This window comes from Electrophorus electricus, chromosome 6, assembly GCF_013358815.1.
Source record: "Electrophorus electricus isolate fEleEle1 chromosome 6, fEleEle1.pri, whole genome shotgun sequence".
Taxonomy (NCBI): domain Eukaryota; kingdom Metazoa; phylum Chordata; class Actinopteri; order Gymnotiformes; family Gymnotidae; genus Electrophorus; species Electrophorus electricus.
In genome coordinates this window covers 23,744,672-23,765,632 of record NC_049540.1, presented here as the reverse complement: position 1 = coordinate 23,765,632, position 20,961 = coordinate 23,744,672, and the positions used below count along the sequence as shown (strand labels likewise).

At 36.4% G+C, this 20,961-nt stretch overlaps 3 protein-coding genes across 4 annotated transcripts; 1 reads left to right on the top strand and 2 right to left on the bottom strand.

Moving 5' to 3' along the window:
* The first annotated feature begins 446 nt into the window (after window positions 1-446).
* tgfb1b (transforming growth factor, beta 1b) lies at window positions 447-6,687 on the top strand. 2 transcript variants are annotated; one of them, XM_027004328.2, is made up of 7 exons: window positions 447-1,841; window positions 4,406-4,666; window positions 4,817-4,894; window positions 4,983-5,094; window positions 5,317-5,467; window positions 5,580-5,690; window positions 5,864-6,687. In XM_027004328.2, exons 1-7 carry the CDS (start codon window positions 1,493-1,495, stop codon window positions 5,909-5,911), a joined length of 1,110 nt encoding a protein of 369 aa, XP_026860129.1. In that variant the 5' UTR covers window positions 447-1,492; the 3' UTR covers window positions 5,912-6,687. The 2 variants fall into 2 exon arrangements, with proteins under 2 accessions (XP_026860129.1, XP_026860122.1); XM_027004321.2 differs by having other exon boundaries at window positions 4,983-5,124.
* Window positions 6,489-9,046, bottom strand: cbr1l (carbonyl reductase 1-like). The gene is given in 6 exon segments (XM_035527154.1): window positions 6,489-7,364; window positions 7,476-7,583; window positions 7,669-7,813; window positions 7,815-7,884; window positions 8,435-8,658; window positions 8,660-9,046. Coding segments are annotated over 6 exon segments (819 nt in total). The 5' UTR covers window positions 8,704-9,046; the 3' UTR covers window positions 6,489-7,136.
* Window positions 9,047-16,742: 7,696 nt separating this feature from the next.
* On the bottom strand, window positions 16,743-17,699 carry LOC118241547 (putative olfactory receptor 52P1). Its single transcript, XM_035527132.1, has one exon. The coding sequence runs from the start codon at window positions 17,697-17,699 to the stop codon at window positions 16,743-16,745; it is 957 nt and encodes a 318-aa protein (XP_035383025.1).
* Window positions 17,700-20,961: the final 3,262 nt, after the last annotated feature.

The window sequence follows — 20,961 nt, the reverse complement described above, 5'->3', positions numbered from 1 at the left end:
GAGTTGTCCTGTGTGGAATATTATGCTCTTACAAATTTTTATGTTTTCAGCAAGCTTTGGCAAGCATGAGAAGTACATGAGAGATAAAGAGTGGACAGTGTCTGACTGAAGGTAGGTGTTAGATTACGTAAAGCAATAGAAGTTTGTGTTTGACACTCAGCTGAGCACTGTCCTTAAAATTCACAGTTTACAGAGGAACGTTTGCTTCATCAGTTTTCTTACTGTTTCCAGTGATTCATTTTAAAAATGGAGGCAATATTTTGAAACTATTGTTTCACTAACAATTTTAGATGTTGGTTAGAAACATATTGTGGTGGATTGTTATCATATCCTGTTTACATCTAATTTCCTCTGTTTTTGAACCAATGGCTGATGAGAGAGAAAAAAAAACCGAGAAGGGTAAGGAGGGGCGGAAAGAGTTCATCTAAGAAGTGGATTTATGCTGGTGAGTGTGTAGCTGCAGTTGTTTAGGTGCCTCCACTAATTCAATCTGGAAAGTCTCTGCTTTCTTGAGAGAATATACTGTGCTCATTGTGAAATTAAGATAGATGTAACTCCCATGGGGACTATCATCTATAGACCACAGTTTTTTGGAAGCCAAATTTACAGATAAGTTAACATATTTAATGTTTTTATTGTAATGAAATAGTCTACAATAACTTTTGTAGTCTGTGCTGTGGTATTATGTGTATGTAAAATAAGGCTATGTTTGGTTCTTAAATTCTTCGAACTCTGTATTATGGTTCTATGATTAGCTTTTCTGAATGCTGTTCTTTCTGAAATCAGTTAATTGAAAAATTCCTAATTCAGTGTGAGTCTTGTATGCACAAAAAGGTTGCTACTTTGTCCAGCAAACTAGACAACATTATTTGTTGCACAAGGGGTTAATGTTAATGGGGAAATTGCTTTGCCAAAAAGGAAGTGTTGTGTCATTTTTCTAAGCTGTGCTGCTTCCTTTTCTACTTTTATACCTAGAATTTCCAAGTGAATGATACTTTTGAAGTAAGGAGGCAGCACTAAAAAGAAGGATTCCAATTAGCTATCATGTTCAATAATGTATTTTTTATTTATTTTTTGTAATCATAAGATGCAAGGAACCATTAAAGTGTGCTTTGTATACTCTAAATAATGTGTGGAAACAGGAAGGATTATTCTGAGGTTGTCTCTAGTTTACTGGGAGGCAGTATGCTGGATCCCTGAGACTTCATTTGGGAGTACTGTTTGTTAGATCCAACAAAGCTGCCTGGCAGAAAGACCGATATGGGCAGCATTTTCTTGGTGGTGTAATAACTTTGATTTTGACTGGAGTTTGCAATTCAAGGCAAGGCACCACTGGCCGATGGAAATTATTGTTGGAATACTGAAGTGAAACCAACGTTAAGTGTGCATATGTTTTAAAGACTACCGTAAAGCATTTTCACTCTTGACGTTCTTAAACGTCTTGAGCTTTCTTTAGGGCTTAACACATTCTGCTGCAACACCATTGTGGGCCATGAAGGCACAACGTTTGTTGCTGGCACTGCTGTGCCTAATGGGATGTGCATGCTTCAGCGGAGCCCTGTCAACCTGCAAACCCATGAACCTCGAGCTGATGAAGCAAAAGCGCATTGAGGCCATCCGAGGACAGATCCTCAGTAAACTGCGGTTGGATAAGGAGCCTGAGGAGGTTGGGAAAGGAAAAGGGACTGCGGTGCCAGTGGACGTGCTGTCTGTCTACAATAGCACAGTGGAGCTGACTGAGGAGCTGAAGAAGATAAGTGATGACATGGTTTCTCCAGATGCAGAGGAGTCATACTACGCCAAAGAGGTTCACAAGTTTATCATGACCCAGAAGAACCATAGTGAGTATATTCCAGTTGCACGGCTACATCACTATTACCACAAGCCTATATGAAATATACAAGTATATTCCAACAAGACAACACATTTGAAACTATCCAACCTCAAAAATCAATAATTCTCTCAAAATCTTAGCGAGATATCTGTAGTTGTATGACAAATAAGTGATGAATGCTATGAACAATAGAAAAGCCTAAGGCTTGATGAGTGGGTTTGCTGTTTGGCAGACCACAAACAGGAAGGAAAGGATGCTTAGGGGGTGGTGACATGTGACACAGATCCTGCATTAAGAGTTGTCTGGGCAACTCGAGCTCCTTATCTTTTATCACACATCTCTCACCTCATTTCTATTTCCTACAGCCATGCAGTGTCTAAAGGGCATACGTTCTTTATTTATAGCTGCTACAAACATTATGAAACAACAGAGATAAAACTTTATATTCTATACAAATTTGAATTTAAGTTACTATCAGAGGCCTCTACTCAATAACTTCTGCTTTTTGAGGCCCTTTTTGACCAAAATAATTTTGGAAGAGAACAGCCAGAAGAACAAAAACATCATTCCACGAACAGATAATTGCTTTCAATATTAATAAACTTGTTTAATGTGGTTTATTAACCCTGATATTTGGGGGGGGGGGGGGGGGGGGGGGGGTGTAAAAGGCATTGTTGTACTGACAATAAATTATATCATAGCTGGTCTGAGGATCAACATTTAACATTGCTGCTAAATTATACCATTTGTTTGCTTTTATTTTCTGTGATATTGCTTTTAAATGTTTTTAAATTGCTCTTTAAGCATAGATGTATATGCAGTACAATGTACAATAAGTTTTGTATGTGCAGAACTCATGGTGTCTTTTACTTTCATTAGAATAACTTTTACTAGAGTTTCTCTACTTCAGAACAAATAAATGTTTTCTGTACCTTTTACTATCTCTAATTTAAATTGCCCAAATACTAAAGCATCACTGTGAAAATGACAAGTACTCATATCATAAATCAAGTTAAATTAGTGCCCTGACCTAAGACTTAGTGGGTTTAGAAGGTTTTTTAGGATGTATGTAATTTAGACTGTTAGATTGGCATGCATAGGGTTATTTTGGTGTTGGTTTTCTGAATTGACAACTCCTGGAAAACCACTGACAGTGTTAGCATTGCATGCTTGCATGTTTTCACCCACCTCTTCCTATAACTGCCTCTGCTTTCATGTCCTCTTTTGCCTCTCCTGTTATTACATGTCTTCATGGTGAGCCTCTCAAAATGTGTGCCCTTGCATTAACACACAGCAATACTGTAGAGTCACAGAAACCCTACTATTTGAAGGGGGTGAATTAATGCATTGCTCTGCGGTGGTACAGTATGGTATGAGCTGGATAATTTTCTCAGAGGGCTGGCCAATGTGTAATTACTGTCAGATATAGGGATAATTTTGGCTCACACTGGCAAAGACAGTGAGCACTAGGCATGCTGCTAAACGTTAAACCTCACATATCACCTTTGGCCTATTTCTAACCAATCTGTAACTTCTCTTAAGATGATATAATTCTTGTTTATATATCCTAATATTTAAAAATGTACATCTCAACTGGCACTAAATATCATATTTCTTTGTTTCTTCTCTTTTTAACACTTAAACCAAGAGAACTTGGAATCATCCTTAAAATGAAAAGACCAGCTTTTTCCATCTATGGTTTCCACATTTATTTTCCACCTACACACTCTCTCACACCTATCTTTTTTTACCATTGCAACAACACTTGGTCATTTAGGTAAAATGAATCTATCTTGCAATGGTCTAAAAACAGCTCCCGTTCGCTGGTAGTGGTTGAACAATCCAACACTTGGTGAATTCTTCTTCACAATGATAGGAAGTGTCAGCATCGAAGGATCAAAAAGTGCCATCGCTATGAATGCTTTTGTGTCTTTTTCTCTCTAGCCAGCACAGCAGTGAGTATGAAATATAAACCAAGACCTGTAATTAAATACAACAAACTTAGATGTAGATAGTTCCCTAGTAGATCTGTCTCTCCACTCTGCCTACATGTACTGAAATCTTCCCTCAGCCTTTGCTTCTCTTCTTCATACGCTCTATTCAAATTAAGAAACAATCGGAAAACTTAATGAAGCAGTGTTTGGTATATGCTAGCACTCGAGTTAACAAACACAGGTAAAAAGAAAGATGAACGTCATAATAAATCCTAAAAAATTATCAGACCATGCCACTAAGAACATGTAAGACAATAAAATAATACCATGCCATGTCTAAACCTGAAGCTCATATGTTTCATTCATCTCGGCTTGGCTTGTGCTTTCTATGCTTTTAGCTATTATGTTTCATAAACAAGGAGTACTGATTAAAGTTTGGATGTAAGGTTATATCCCCAAACTATGAAAATGGAAGGCCTATATGGTATATTCAGTTTTAAATTTGGTAGGCTAAAAAAATGGCTTTGGTTTGAAGAGTACTTTATTACTAAAAATCTTTTCATTAGCATTGTCTGAGATTTGCTGCTCTGTAGTACATTATTTGAAGCACTACTTTTGGTTTTGCTCTCTTTTTCAGCCGACAGTAACCCAGTGATGTTGTTCAACATCACTGAAATGAACAACATCTTGGGCAAAAATCATATCTCTCAAGCTGAACTCCGTCTGCTCATCAGGGAAACTACAATAGCTCCTGGTACAGATCAAAGGTTAGAGCTGTATCAGGGTGCTGGGGACAATGCTCGCTACTTGAATTCACATTTCATCACCAATGAGTTAAATGGCAAGTGGATATCCTTTGATGTAACACACACTCTAAAAGACTGGCTGCAGAAACCTGGTAAGTTTATTTAACTTTTAAAGCAACAGTGTCAGCAAGTTTCAAATGTCAAAATTTTATTTAAAAAAAGGCTACAATGACAAGAGTCTAATGAAGCATAAATTGTTACTTGATTAAATTGAGAAAATATTGGTGTTTTGTCTGCCACAGAAAAGGAACTAGCATTCCAGGTGAAGCCGCACTGTGGTTGTGGGGAGCCTAACAAAGGGTTTCAATTCAAAATATCAGGTTTGTAATATATATCCATTTTAAAATAATGCCATTAAGTCCCATATTTATAATACTATTCCAGTAACCAGTGCTAACTGACATGCAGGCCTGCCCACTCCTAGAGGTGATATAGCAGCCCTACAGGCCGGGATGATAAAGCCACACATTCTGGTGATGTCACTTCCACATCACAGTTTGCATGGTTCACGAAGGAAACGGCAAGCTGTGACAGATAAATTTTGTTCTGAGTTGAGGCCTTTTTTTTCTATAATAAACACTGAAGCTTTTATTTCATATCAAAATAAAACCAAAGAATCAAAATGTTATTTTTCATGCTTTGTGCCAGATAGGCTCTTCTAATATTGCTTTTGTAAAATATGCTCTTTGCATTTTAGAGGACTCATTTTGTCTCACAAGTAACATTGTTTTGTTTTATCTAGGCAGCCAGAAAATTGTTGTGTTAGAAAACTTTATATAGACTTCCGTAAGGACTTGGGCTGGAAATGGATACATGAACCTTCTGGCTATTATGCAAACTACTGTAGTGGCTCTTGCGCCTATTTCTGGAATTCAGAAAATAAGTACTCACAGGTAAAACAACCAACCAGACAGATAAATACAAATGGTTAACCCACTCCCCAGTTCTATTGCGTAAGCCATGTTTGATGTTGTTTGACGGAATAAGTTTATATTATTCTAATAGGTACTGGCCCTGTATAAACATCACAATCCTGGTGCATCGGCCCAGCCTTGCTGCGTGCCCCTGGTCCTGGATCCATTGCCTATCCTTTACTATGTCGGGAGGCAACATAAGGTCAGTGTCACAATAATATCCTACACTGCTATGGTGGGCTCTTCATTGTAGTTGTGTAATTAGGCTAACGCAATGTAAATCAATGTAGCAGGTATTTATTTTCATTGACACTTGGACTACACTGAATGAAATGCAAACCTAATTTTGTCTGAAACACAAACTGATTTCCACAGGTGGAACAACTGTCAAATATGATTGTGAAAGCCTGCAAATGTAGCTGAAGAGACTGCATGGTGTTCAGCTTCTAAGTGCTGAGTTGGGAGGCCCCGACACCATAGTAAGAAGGCAGACAAACTGTAGGTACAGCAGTTGGGCATAAATGGATGGACAACAAAATTTAAGTTCAAAAGAGTCATTTTTGGAGGCCTATGATTTTAGTCTGTGATTTTTAAATTTGTGAAAGTTTTATTTCCTTCTTACTGTCACAGGTAAATTGTGGCCATGTAGACCATTGATTCTTAAACCTGGGGCCTTTATGTATAATTTAATACTTTTAATTTGTGGAAATTTCTCTGAATGTTGGACTTTCTGTATATGCTCAATAACAGGATCATTTATATGGACATGAATTTATGATCCTGGACCCAATAACAGATATTAATGGTAGAAATTAGATTAAAATGTTATTTTATTTTCTCAAAACTGTGATTGAAAAGTGTCGTAAAATGTTCTAACACAAAACTGCAAAAACCAAAGCATCCCTTAGTACTTATAGATATGGTAATCCTTTTTTCCATACATGTTTGGTCTGAAGATTATTACTCTTGACAGCTCTATCTTTAAGAATACAGTGGGCTATTTTTTTTTTTTTTTTTTTTTTTTTTTAACTTTGTTGCATGTAAACAGAGCATTGCAATGCATATTGTACATCCCCCAACGCCAATACATAGTTACACAGACAGATGGTTCTAAGTTTGCATTTGACTAAAGCTTTTCTTCTAAAAACTATACCACATGCAGTCTAAATTTGGAATATAATTAAAATGTTAAAACAACATCCTACAATGGGTTATTTTCATCATATTTTATTACATTTACTGCCATCCATATCCTTATCCAGCCTTGTTTTAGTGTTCAAAGTTTCTGAATATGAGATGTAAATACGATGCTTTTTTGCTTATTCTCACATAGAAAAGTGTAAATATACATTGTTATATTTGTCATCCCCATCTCTACATCTGTCCCAGGTGTTCAGGAAACAAAATATCCTGTCAACATGTTCAGTGGTGATTATAGACTCACAGGGTGGTAGAGGATGCTGTTGAATGATATGACCAGAATAAAAAAATGGAAAGGACTTAATTATACCTCAGCCTTCTCCAGAGCTAAAATTTAGTTGGATAATTGGGATTATTCACTTTATCCCATGCAAGTTTAGGATTCCTTTAACAAATTATACTTTATTTACTTAATTTTCTGGGTAGAACACAAGATCTTATGAATTGTTCATCCATATTTATTTACCATTCCTGCAGTTTTATCTCAAACCAACTGTCCATGTGGCTCCTTGGCTCTGTCTGGCAACAGAGCCAGGTAAACAGGAGTTTCAGCCCCTTCCTCTGGGCTCTTGGTGGCATTGGGGCCAGCCATATCCATTCTGACCCAGCCTGGACAGCAGGCATTGAGGAGGATGCCATCACCAGCTTTGGTTTCATTCAGCACTGTCACACCAATCTAAAGGAATCATTGCAATAGTTTAGGCACTGTTTACACTGTTCTGGTGTAGAATGGTAATATCTGAGCAGGAGACATCTTATTACTAGCGATAATAAAAAATCTTTGAACCTTACCGGTTCCATAAGCAGTGTTTGCCCAGCCCTGGGCTTCGTGCACTCCTCTCTATGCAGCAGAAACAAACTCTGCCATCAGCATGCACAGCTCCTCCTCTGAGAGCTCTGTGCTATGAAACCACAGAGTATATATAGATGAGACACAATCACCACATCAGACCATAAAATAAGTCACAGTCACTGAAGGCAGTAGGCAATTTTGTATGTAAATTGTATACTTAAATCATACTTTGTAGCTCAGGACTACATTTATCAAGCGATCGCTTGCTGACAAAGCTGGACACATTGACTACTCGAGCACTGGGCTGCAGCAGGGGGAAGAGTGCATGACACCCACAGTGTTCCCCCAAAATTTGTGTGCATGGTAACTTCAGCCTGCTCTCCAAATGGCTCTGTTGCATTCACTATGAGACACAGAAACGACAGTTTACAGCTGATAAAATGTGCATGCAAAATAAATGATCGACAATAGTTGCCTATTTCACAGTAACTTGAATTAAACTATTATTAACCTCAGCAGTGGTAGCTTGGTGGTTAAGGTAATTGGCTTATAGTTGGAAGGTTGCCAGCCCCACTTTTGCCAAATTACCACTGTTGGGCCCTTGAGCAAGGCCCTTAACCCTCAAGTTATACTCAGCCATGATTGTAAGTTGCTTTTTATACAGTTTCAGCTAAATCCTGTAAATAAGCATGTTGTGTCATTCTCTCTTAACTTTTACCTCTATATAAGGCTGAGTTAAAGTTGCCCAAGCTACAGCCCATTTGCCATATTTGGTTGAGCTGCCCTCTGGAGGAAATAATAATAGATTTGTTTTTCGCCCTATCATATTAGAACAACAGACCCTTAAAATATTTGTGCACGTCCCCTCTCCATATAACTTACATTTACTTTTCTTTACAAGGCGTTAATTTAGGTATATGGGTTGATTCAGTATGCTAACAAGCAACCTTAACCTTTAAAGGCGATTCCTGCGTTGTTGACGAGAACATCCAGACCTCTATAGTTTTTCTCCAAAAACCTTCGTAGCTCCAAACAACAGTTTTGGTCACATATATTGAGTAGATGAAAAACTACATTATCAAAACCCTTGGAATTCAGGCGTTCTACCGCTTCCCCAGTTTTTCATTCCGGTCAGTAAGAAAAAACATCTCTGTTGTAGCCTGCTTGGCACAAGCCCTATGCCATTATTGGCCCCTGTGACTACAGAAACCCTTTTCAACATTTTTGTCCTGTTTACCACCGCTCAAGAACAGCATTGAGACACTTGGCGAATCAATAGTGATTCAAAGGTCGAATCAAATTCTAAGTTTGGATCCGTATTATTCCCGGCCACCTACCTCTCAACCTTTGCCACTGAACATTCCAGTTGTTTTCCTGCTCTTAACACATATAAACCAGGTCTTCATGATTTCATGAGTCTCAACTGCCTAGCTCAGGTCTGTCTGCTGAGACTATGAATAGTTATAATATTTATAATACTGGTTATATTGGGTCTATGAATGATTAAAATAGTTATAATATGTGATTATTGGATGATGTCATACTGCAAAGAGTCAAATTTTGTAATGGGCCTTTTTTGGGGTGGGTGGGGGTGGGGGGTATTTATTGTATTTGTACTTGTATTTATTTATTGTTTTTCTAGTCAGGTTCCTTAGGGGAGTTTTATTAGACAGGGTGTTTCGGGTAGGCCACTTATTTCATTTTTATATTGTATGTTGTCTGTTGTTGTCACAGTAGTATCGCGTGTTATGTTTGTAACCTGTTGTCCATGTTCACCTACCTGGTTTTCTGTGAGTGCCAATATGTTCGTCCTTCGTGTATGTATAATAAATGTCTGTATACATCAAGAGAGCCTGTGTGTCCTGCTCCTCGCCCTGCGGCACTCGGGCCGTTACAGCTGTATGTTGTGTGACATTGCTTTAGTCTGTTTCAGTACTGTAGATTGTCATTGGAATATATAACTAGTAAGTCTAGATCCACTTTCCCTCTCTCTCTCCATATATATATATATATATATATATATATATATATATATATATATATATATATAATATAAAGAATTACAAGAGACTTCATTTTATTAACATTACCCTCTCAGCCATCAGAAAACTTCAGTTAGCTGACCAGAGAGTAAGGTTTACTACAAATGTTTTAAGGAGCACTTTATTAGCCATAACTTATTTAGTCAGGAAAAAAAAGGATAAAAATTGTAATTGCTATTGTAGTGAATTCAAATATCTATACTATATCTATACTATCTATAAATGTGGATTCAAATAAGTCTTTATGCCATGTTTCAATAGGGTAATGAATTTTATGTATTTATTTTGTCAGAGCATGAGATATCACAAAATGTCACTGAGAGCGTTTTGCTATGTTTGGCACCCAAACCTTTCAATGAAAGCTCAGGTAAGGTTTGGCACCCAAACCTTACAATGAAAGCTCAGGTAAGGTTTGGCACCCAAACCTTACAATGAAAGTGGTGAGGTTAGGCTGGTTTCAGTGTGAAATGCTATTTTTAAATACCGATGCATTAATTTAGGAAGATTTTGCAAAAAGATGCAAAATCTGTATAGGATTATATATATATAAATGTATTTTAATATTTTTAAATATAGTATGAGTATGGAGGGCAATACATTCAAAAATATTTTTGTGTTGATGTTATATTTTCAGGTCATGCAAAAAGGCTGCCCAGTGAGTCCAGGTTTCTTCCTGTCTTTATGGACTACAGGGACTTTTTTCTTGCCACTGTTACCCTTGGGTTTGCTCACCAAATACCTATATTTGACTGTAAAATGGCATTTTATTTAAAGTTATATACACCAGGCTATACACCTTCTTTTTGATACCTGTTGGCTATAATGATGTCTCAGTGTCTCTGCAAAACAAACAAACAAACAAACAATCTTTAAGCCATTTCTATTTTTAATTTAAAAAATGTGTAGATAATAACATTGCACTGCAAAACCTCATGTCCCAAAGGACTAGTTTGACTAAAGGCTCAATTTTTCCAAAGTTCATACTTTTTATATGTTATTTATTAATGTATTATATCGTCAACTCATAACTGCTGCCTATTTATCATTAGATTGATTAATTTGTTCTATAAGCAAAAAAACAAAAATGCAGGGTTTACCTTTAATTAAGTAGCTAGTCGGTACTGGTAAAATAGCACATTAAAATATGTTGTCTTGCTTAAAATTCACAGTGTCTCTTAATTTGATTTAATTTCCTTTCTTTCTTTCTTTCTTTGTTGTACAAGCATTTACAGGTTTCCTGTGCTGGCTTTAATTTTGACAGAACGGTTTTATTTCACGGAGCTTTCAAGAGCCTATTCCTACAAATTTTCCACCCTGCAGTTGTTCCCTGCTGACACAATGGCAACTCAGCTGAACTAACCTTTCTCCGAGTACAATAACGGTAAGAGCACTCGGTGACACTTTCTATGAATACCATGGCATTATAAACATGGCTATAAATAGTTATAACAATACATAAAACCTTATAGCCATGTTTATTGTGCATTATGAAATGTTATCATAATGCATTATAATCTGTGTTCATATGTTATACCACCAATATCAAAGAAACTGTCCCATCTTGCTTAATGCGTAATATACTAACAAACCTGCTTCCTTTAAACACCCACTGAGCCATACTATGATTACTTTTTAATCACTCATGAATTATACTTATCTGGAATGTTATAGTAGCTTATAGTCATTTATACTGTATTATAACATGTCTTTGTCAGTTCCAAGTGACAGAATTTCATCATGGAAATAAATTATCACAGAAAGAAATGTGATATTTTAACCCAATTTGAGTCATGTTTTAAAGTAAAGTAAAATTAAGTTTATTTAAACAAATATTTCATTTTCACAATATTAATAAGCCATTGTAAGAATTTTACTACTAAGATTAACAGTTTGGAATGATAAATAAACAGTCTACTAGAAAACTAGTACTAAAACGTCCATCTACTTACTAAGGGTGGAGACTGAGAGGTAACCTAAATCCCAATCTCAGCAATTATAAAGTGCATATTTCCATATATTATGCAACAGCCGGCCTATTATGTTAAGACGATGGTGGCTTCCCAGCCAGTACTCCGACCCATTCACCTTCAAATGTTCTTTCAAGTTTTATGGTACGGTCTCCACAATGCCTCCCTAATTCCACCAGGCACATTCCAAGTGTTGTGTGTAGGCTCAGGTATTATGATCAACAAAATGCCTTTTGTGGTATACAGTGTGATGCTGAAATTCTACATCTGTCAGGGTCTGCTGTGATGATTTGCGAGCCTCTTCTCACATGTTGCATTATGGTTGGCAGGAGGTCTTGAACAGCTTTTCACCACTGTCAAAACTGCATGATTAGCAGGGGCGCTGTATGGTGGGAGAAATGTTAGGATTATTCTAAGGGCCTGTGACTGACGGGGCCCTAAAATGGCTGGGCTTAATATGATACTATTTCATGGGGCCCAAAATCCCCATCTCCAAATTGGTAACCCTGTTGATTAAAATGATCTATTTAAATATGATCTATGCTGTCAAAATCAGTGGCAAAAGCTGGACATTTTGGCATGGTAACATAACCAGCATGACTAAGCAAAATGTATATTTTATTTATGGGAGCTGGTCAAGTTGGATTTATCAGTTACTTAGATTATAATATTGCTCACAAATGCTGCTGGTTGGATATTTTTTGGTTGGTAGAATATTCTCAGCCTAACAGTGACATAGAGGTGTTTAAAAACTCCACCTGATAAAATGAACAGTGAGTATAGATATAAGGTAAATGAATAAGGTATTTGAAAGTGGCTTGTCAGTGTATGTAACCCTGCTTACCAGTCTGTCTTCTTACAGCTGTCTGTTTTGTTGCAGGGGAGTCCACCGAGATCATAAGTAACCTGAAAACACTGTCAGACACTGAAGCTGGTTCCTTCTTTGTTAGTCAGTTCAGCTCGTCAGACTCATCGCTGGAAGATTGCAAGAAAACAAAGAGTAGCTAGAAGAGAAGAACAATTCTGAGTATGTCTCCAGATCACAGACACTCCAGGCCAGAGTCCAGACGAATTCAACCTGACTATATTTTACAGATTTATCAAGCTTGCACACACTACATTAATTAGAAATCTTCTTTGACATAAATAATTTTCAACATACTGTAAACTACTTATACAGTTAGTTTGCATTGTACTACTTATCATTGTGAGGTTTTATAAGAATGGCTTGTCAAATCACATTTACACAATTTTCCGTAATTGGTCAGCCAAGACATGTTTGGAGTCTAAATGTAGCTTCTTTAGATCTGGAGCTGCACAAACAAGAAATTAGTGTCCAAAACAGTCCAAATTGTTTCTGTAAAAATACATCACCAAAACTTTGCTCAGACTGCATCCAAGCTCATCTCACAGACATACCGTGTTCTGTAACACGGTATGACCCACTGTGAACTATAAAAAGTGCAGGCTAGGCAGGGCAGTAATAGTTCAGTGGCTAATGTACTTGACTAGTAATCAGAAGATTGCTAATATAAGCCCCACCACTGCCAGGTTACCACTCTTAGTCCCCTGAGCAAGGCCCTTAACCCTCAATTGCTCAAGTTGTACTGTCATAGTTGTATGCTGCTTTGCATAAACGTGTCACCTAAAAATAATGTAAATGTACCTGGGCTGCAAATCACTGTGCAATACTGATTGTCTGTTTAGATGTCTTCTTGTATTTGCATACCTGCTACATTTCTGTTGCTGTCAAATCACATATTGTATTAAAATGTTGATTTGCTACTTTTTGGAACTATTTCAGAAAATGACATTGCACAAACATCTAAGGTGTTAGAAAAAAAATAAAAATTTTAAAGGATGTGTGCTTAAATTATTATTATTATTTACAGTAAAAAACTCCAGAAGCATCATAAAAATGTACGAGGCATCTCTAGATGCCTTCAACCAGGGAAAATAAATAAAATCAATAAAAGGGGCTCAGTTTAGCAGCACCTGATACATACAGAGCTACTGGACAGTGTAATGATAAAACAGAAAAACTCTCCTCATTAGCTGATAGATGTCACAGTGCAGTGACCAGTGAGAATTAGGAAGAAATTAAATAAATTGAAAGCCAGTGGTGAGCAACTGCCTATTTCTAATATCTCAAAACATTGAGAGCTTTCTTTTTCTTACCTCATTTGAATGCTTCAGGTTTTGCCACAGAAATGGGAATGTATTTTATGTTACATAGAAAAGACTAACATCCCAAGGAGTAAAAAAAAAAAGTATGGTGTGTTTGTTAATTATGAGCATTGTCATCACCTAAAAGTGACTTTCTGTTTAATAAATGCTGTATACTTGTCGAAGGTATTTGTATTTAAGTTACCTTCCAGCCTCCATGCTCTCTTTTTAGTACGTGTTTTACTTCAGAACACTGGAAATGCTGTGGATTTAATACATTTCTATCTATAATCTATTGCCATGCTGAAATTCTGTCACTTTACTTGTAACCCACAAAGACATTTTGTTATACGTTATAAATGACTATAAGCTATAAACTGTTATAACATTCCATATAAGTATAATTAATGATTGGTTAAAAAATAATCATAGGCTGCACAGTGTGTGTTAAAATTGAGCAAGTTTGTTAGTCATAATACCACATGCAAACTGGGACAGAGTTTCTTTGGTATTGATGGTATATAACATTATAAACACAGATTATAATGCATTATGATCACTCATAATGCACAATATGCATGGCTATAAGGTGTTATGAATTTTTATCAATATTTATAGCCATGTTTATAATACATTTATAAATATAAATATATATAATAAGTTTATAAATATTTATAAACGTATAATGTTTATAAATATTTATAGCCATGTTTATATAAATTACAATGTGTTACGAATGTGTTCATAGAATGTTATAGACATGGCATTCATATAAAGTGTAACCAAGCAAGCCAAGTTATCCAAGATCTTATTAAATATGAACATCAACAATGCCCATTACTCTGTTGTCATTATTTACATGTCATTATTGTCAGTACTTACACTGTATTGACACTGTTATATAACAGTCTAGGATTTTTGGAATTGCTCTATTTAGATTGTGCTGGATTTACATTAGAAGGAGGTGACAGTGGAGTTTCAGCTTCATGGTTTGTCAGTTCCTTGTACCAAACTTTTCTTATAAAGCTATGCAAAGGTAAACACAGCTTTACATTCTATGGTATCTTTAAATCTCTAACTAGACTCTGGCCATTGTGACATTTTCTTTTTAGCATACGGATAGATGCTTGATGAATAGAATCATGATTTTTTTATTCTTACATTGTAATCATCATACACGTGAAGTCAAATTATGATAATGGGTCATTAAAAGGTAGAACACTTCAGTGTACATTTACCTACCCTCTGGGAAAACTACTGTTACAGAAAGTTCACTTACTGCATCTTTTAGTTACCTTGAGGACGCAATTAAATTTGTTCATTGTTCACTGAAACACTTTAATTAGTTTTAGTCTAAGTAATAAATGTGTTTTCAGTTTTAATCTCTAGGGATAATCCCTTTAGGGATCCTGTTTTCGCAGTGCATTGTATCACATCAGTTTGGTTTCTTCATTTAATGATCTAGTTTGATCAAGAGTCAAGTCTTATACAGTAGAGCTAAGATTCAGCATGGACTACCAACTATTAACTGGATCTTGTTCCAAAAACTGAAAGAATACACGTACATATACACATCTGTGTCTAAATCAATTTCATGTGCATAATATAGACATAACCAGGTATTTTGCAGAGAATTCAACGTGAATGTGACCATTTAACAGTTTACATGACATTGTCTTTTTTGCAATTGTAAGAATGTTTCTTAGTGTAACACTAGTAACTTAAAAGGTGAACAGTCAATACACATTACAAATATTTGTTTTGATGTCAGCTGCAAGATGTTTAAGTTTATAAAAGGTTTTTAAATTAAATTAGGCTTCAAAGTATAATATTTCTATAACAGAAAAGGGTCAGGAAATGTTCTGTAAAATATTGCCAATACTGAACTATTTTCATGAATTTAAAATGACAGTGCATGATGTTTAATTTCTGAATGGTATCACTATAACTTTTTATGTTTTTGGCTTGCAAGTGATCAGAAACTTGATACTACCAGAAGGTAGATATGAACCACCAGAAGGAAGATATGCACTGTTGTTCATGGAACTGTGTGATATTGGTGGCAAGTAGGGAGCAAGAGGCGAGTGGAAGTCAAGAAAATATTTATTCTCCATAACTACTTGAGCAAATTCAAAAAAGATCAAGCTGATGATGAAGCAGTAATAGCTCAACATATAGATTAATGCAGGACTCAAAGGGGCATGAGAGAAGGTAAACACAATGGCTAAAGGTTCAGGACAACTGGCAATGCGCAGCACTGACAAAAGGTACCTGTGGGCTTAAATAACAGGGAGAACAGAAGAGGGCAAACAAGGAACAGGTGTGTGCAATAACTAACTGATTGGGACCATGGCAGGTGTGGTGTGTGCATGAATGGGCATGTCCCTACCATGGGGTGCCCAGCACTGCTGTGCTGCACCCAGCTTGAGTACTGATATGCAGAAAAAAGTTAAATCTACACAATAAAATATAATATAATATAATATTATATATATATATATATATATATATATATTCAAAATTTACCTTCTGTAAACCATAAATTATCAGTACAACTTATTATTTCTAGATTCACAAAAGGACACTTTATTTTTTATCTGGTTCTAAATAAAGCTATTAATTCACTAAAGCCCTTTAATAAAAGCCATTTTGAGCATTAATGGTAACATACAATCACCTCTGACTGCAAAATGAATTGATTCTGTGATTTTAAGAATTAATTTATAATTAAAATAAAATAAAATGTTATGCATAAATGCTTAACCTATAAAAATCAATCCTAATGTAAAGCACACATCTCATTAATAACTTTGTACAGTTAGAAAATACCTTCTTATGGTTACATTATGACTGAATTTCAGGCTTCATCCAAATGTTGGTGATAAGTACAGCAAATTTCTGACATACATTTTGTGTCCCATGCAGCAGTTCCTTATTATGAGACCAATGTTAGAATCTTGAGGTTAATTGCCTAGATTACTTATCATTAACATGTTTACTGAGTCCCGTGTCTTGGTTAATAGTTACTTTATAATAAACATTATACTTTAATGCATTAATATATTGATATTACTCTGTTACAGTGCTCAAAAAGCATTAACTTTATTCATGTTAAGAATCTTAATAAGCTGGTCCCTTATTTCTTTAGTCCTGATGCCATAGATTACTGGGTTACAGATGCCTGGGACAAGTAGATACAGTAGACTGATTAGGACACGCTGGTCTGGAGTAAGGCCAGATTGCACTCTGTAGGCGAGGAAGGCAACCATAGAGGTGAAGTAAGTAATGCAGATGACTATTAAATGTGTTATACAAGTTGAAATTGCTTTGCTGCGGGATTCTCCTGCTGCAGACTGTGAAATGACAAAAAATATAATTATATAAGACAATGCAATTCCAACACAATCAATAGTGGGCACACAAAAGCTGATCAAGCCAGCTATGTAGTTCTTTGTAGTGTCTTCACAGGGGATGGCTAAAGTGACCACTAGCTGATGCTCACAGTGAATATGATAGAGAACATTGGAAGAACAGAATTGAAGTGTTCCAACTAGTGCAATCATTGCTGTTATAATTATTGTGTTGCGCACTATAATAACACCTGTAATAATCATACAATTATTGAAACTCATTACATTATTGTATCGTAGTGGCATGCAGATAGCAAAGTAACGATCTACAGCCATCCCAAACAAGATGGTGGACTGAAAACTACAGGCATAATGAACAAAAAACATCTGAATGAGGCATAATATTCTAGGCCAAACATTGATCCCTGATGCAAAACTAAATAACATTCGTGGGGCAACAAAGCATGGAACACATATATCCACACAAGCTATGAAACATATCAGCACATACATCGGAGAATGAAGTGTCCTTTGTTTTGCAATGATCAACACAAGGGCAATGTTAGTACTGACAGCAAAGATGAACATTAGGCAAAATGGGAGGAAAAGCAGTCGCCTGTACTCCTTTAGTGAGGTAAATCCTATCAAATAGAATTCATCATGAGTAAAATTTTTTGATGGTCCAAATTCCATTGTGATCCAGAAGATGTGTAGATAGAAAAACAACCTGAAAAACATGAAAAATACACCAAAATTACTTGCTGTCTATTTAAAATTAATTTAATTCATTCATACTTATATAATATATGATCCACTAATATACTTACAATTAAATATCTCCACAAGAAAGTGCTTTGCATTTGAGGAAACAGCTGTAGACTTCCAGTTGCCTTTTCACTAGAAAGATAACTAATCTACTAATGTCAATAGCATGGAAGATTAATTTTTGATGTCTTATTGTATAATATGATAAAAGTAGAATTGGGTGAAGAGGTGAAACAGTAGTAACAATAAACTGTGCTAAGGATGCATGTTTGTCTTTGTCAGTGTGTCATCACAATGGCCTGCAGCAAAGTCCTCTTAAATGAGTTTTTCAACTCCCCAAATGCAATCCGTTTGGCAATGGACAGTTAAAGTTGTGTTCTACTAATTGGAGTACCTGAATGCCCTCCTGTGGCTTAGTTAGATCTATTAGTTAGATCTTACTTAGATCTACCAACATTCCTTGTAATGAAGCATTCAGCACATGTCAGAACACAGTTCTTATCCTGTTTTACTGTATGATGCTTATATGTTTGGTCTTTTTATTTAAGCTTTGCCCATAGACTTATTTACTGTGTTCAAAATTTCAGCTTTTATGGAATCATACATCTGATGCTGCAAACAAACTGTGCTTTAAATGGACAATCAAGATTTACTCATCTGAATGAATACAAAATGTGTCATTAATTAAATATTAGAACCCTGTGAATGTTGTAATCAAACTGAAAATCATAATACTTTTAGTGAATTATAAAATTATTTGCATGTATTATAGGTTTTGCAGAACAAATATCCACTCTAGACATCTTAATGTGTCTTTGCTGCCACCTGTTGCCGAAAGAAAAAGCGAGAGAGCGAGAGAGAGCGAGAGAGAGAGAGAGAGAGAGAGAGAGAGAGAGAGAGAGAGAGAGAGAGAGAGATTCTGCAATAGTGTGGGAAAAGGGCAGCAGATGGCGCTATGCACATAATAATTTGCACACCAATAGGCTGTCCATATGTTATATCAAAGACAGTACACAGACTACTTTCTCAGTTACTTTTATGTGATCTAAAGCAGTGTATTATTTGGGCTGACATGTCAGATTCATCTACCAGTGTCAAAGCAGAAAAATGACTTTTTAATGTACCATTGCTGAAAGCTAGAGTGGCATTCCTCAGTCATTGATGTCTTTTATAAGTATTTAACTTCTACAGGCAAGACACAAAATGTTTTTTATCAGCTACTGCTTTTGACAATTATAGATAGATAGTTGAAGTTGAAGATGAAGTTAAAGAGATGGATAAAATTAAAGGCTGAAACTATGAGAAGGAACAATGAACAAAATCTGTATGATATTCAAAGCTGACTCTTGCTCAGTGTAATATCTACAAAAATCTTCTGCTTCTTGGTAGTAGTAGAAAAATTCAGAAAGTCAAGCTACTCACACTCAGTCCACAAGATAGCAGATGACTCATGTGCGCATGATGGAATGTAGCCAGGCCAGTCAAACTTGGTGATGAGATTTCCAAATGCACTGCGATCCTTACATCATATTAATGGAGTAATGGACAATACAACTGGAGAAAAATTGTTTATGGAATGTAGTATGTAATACTCAGTATTAAAAATAGTCACTGGATTAGAGAATAGAGAAAGGACACAGGAAGCAGGTACAGCACACAATGCTGTGTTTGATAATCAGTGTAAGAAAGAATAGGAAACAGTGCCAATGGGGTCTTCACGTTCTTGTTTTGTTTTCCAGCAATATGTAGGATGCTTTTCAGCTTTTCCGAGTTAAGCTCTTTTCAGGGATAAGCTCCCATAACTCAACCCAGCCAATGGTACACTTCTTTAGGTTATCAGTGAACCCAACTCATCTCAAGGACTCAAAGACAACCCTCAAGTGCTGCATATGTCACTGGCAATCACTGCTAAACACAGTGATGTCATCTATGTGTGCAGTAGACAAACAGTAGATTTGTACACAGAGACTGGAGGATTATGTCCATGAGTTGCTAGAATGTAGCCCAACTGTTGCAAGATGTGGTCTTAGGGACCAGAGCATCAAGCCTCCATGGATAAACTGAAAACCCAACACACAATCATACATACTTTCATCTGAACATGCACTCTTTGTTGATACCAGCCATGTAGGGCCACGGGCAATTCTCTGTCAATATTATTAATGTGGAGAGAAAGGTCAGCACATTGTTGCCTATGCAAGCTGGGCTCTCATTGGATTGGAGCATTTTAAACTGTATCTATACATGTCACGTCTACAGACCGGAGCATTCCCCGTTTCCCAGGCAACCTAGTATCTTCCGGGTTTTCGTCATTCTCTATGGTTCCCTGTCTCCTCTCCTTTGTCTCCAGCTGTTTCTAATTTAACCCTGATTATAGTCTGATAAAAACCCCGTTCCTACGTATCTTGTTTGTCGGTTATTGTCCCCCTCCCCCTCCCGCCTTTGTTGATATGTGTTTGATAATATGTCTCTCTTGGTTGTTTGGTTAGTTCTCGTCGGTCTTAGTCTCGCTATGTGTTGGTAAGAGTGTGTTTCTTTCTTTCATTGTGTTTGTGATAAGAACCTGTGTTGCACCTAGCTTCCTGCTCCTATTTTATTTGTTTGGATCTCATTTGTACTCTCCCTCTGTGTTTGCCGTCTGCGCTGCCTTTCCCGTTAATGTTTACCCGGTGTTGCTGTCTGTCTTTGATTTTGTTCAATGTTTGTTTGTTTATTAAAACGAAGTGTTTCTTTATTCTATTTGTCACGATCGTTATGGTTTCCCTCGTTAGTTCCGTTTCACGTAACATGCAAGGCGTCGGCACTTCGCACGTGTGTTCTCCCTCGTTCAACACCCCTTCCGCGTTACAATATGACTTACACTTTAAGGTTGTAATTGACTACAAGACCCTTGAATTAACTTTCAAGAACCTCAAGGGCATAGTACAATTGAGATTAAAGCAATGGAAACTGTGACTGGATATAGTTTCATTCTGAGGTGCATAGCTGGAAACTATGGTTTTGGAGATTATATGTCCAGGTACCCCAAGAGTTTCTTACATGACAGGAATATGTGAACGTTATTGTGAACCGCACAGTGCACATGGCCATGACATAAGTAGAAGATCAGTTTTACACCAAGCAGGATACTGTAAGAAGTAATACATTTGCTAAGAAAGCTGGTCAGCTATATGACCACAGTCAAATCCAT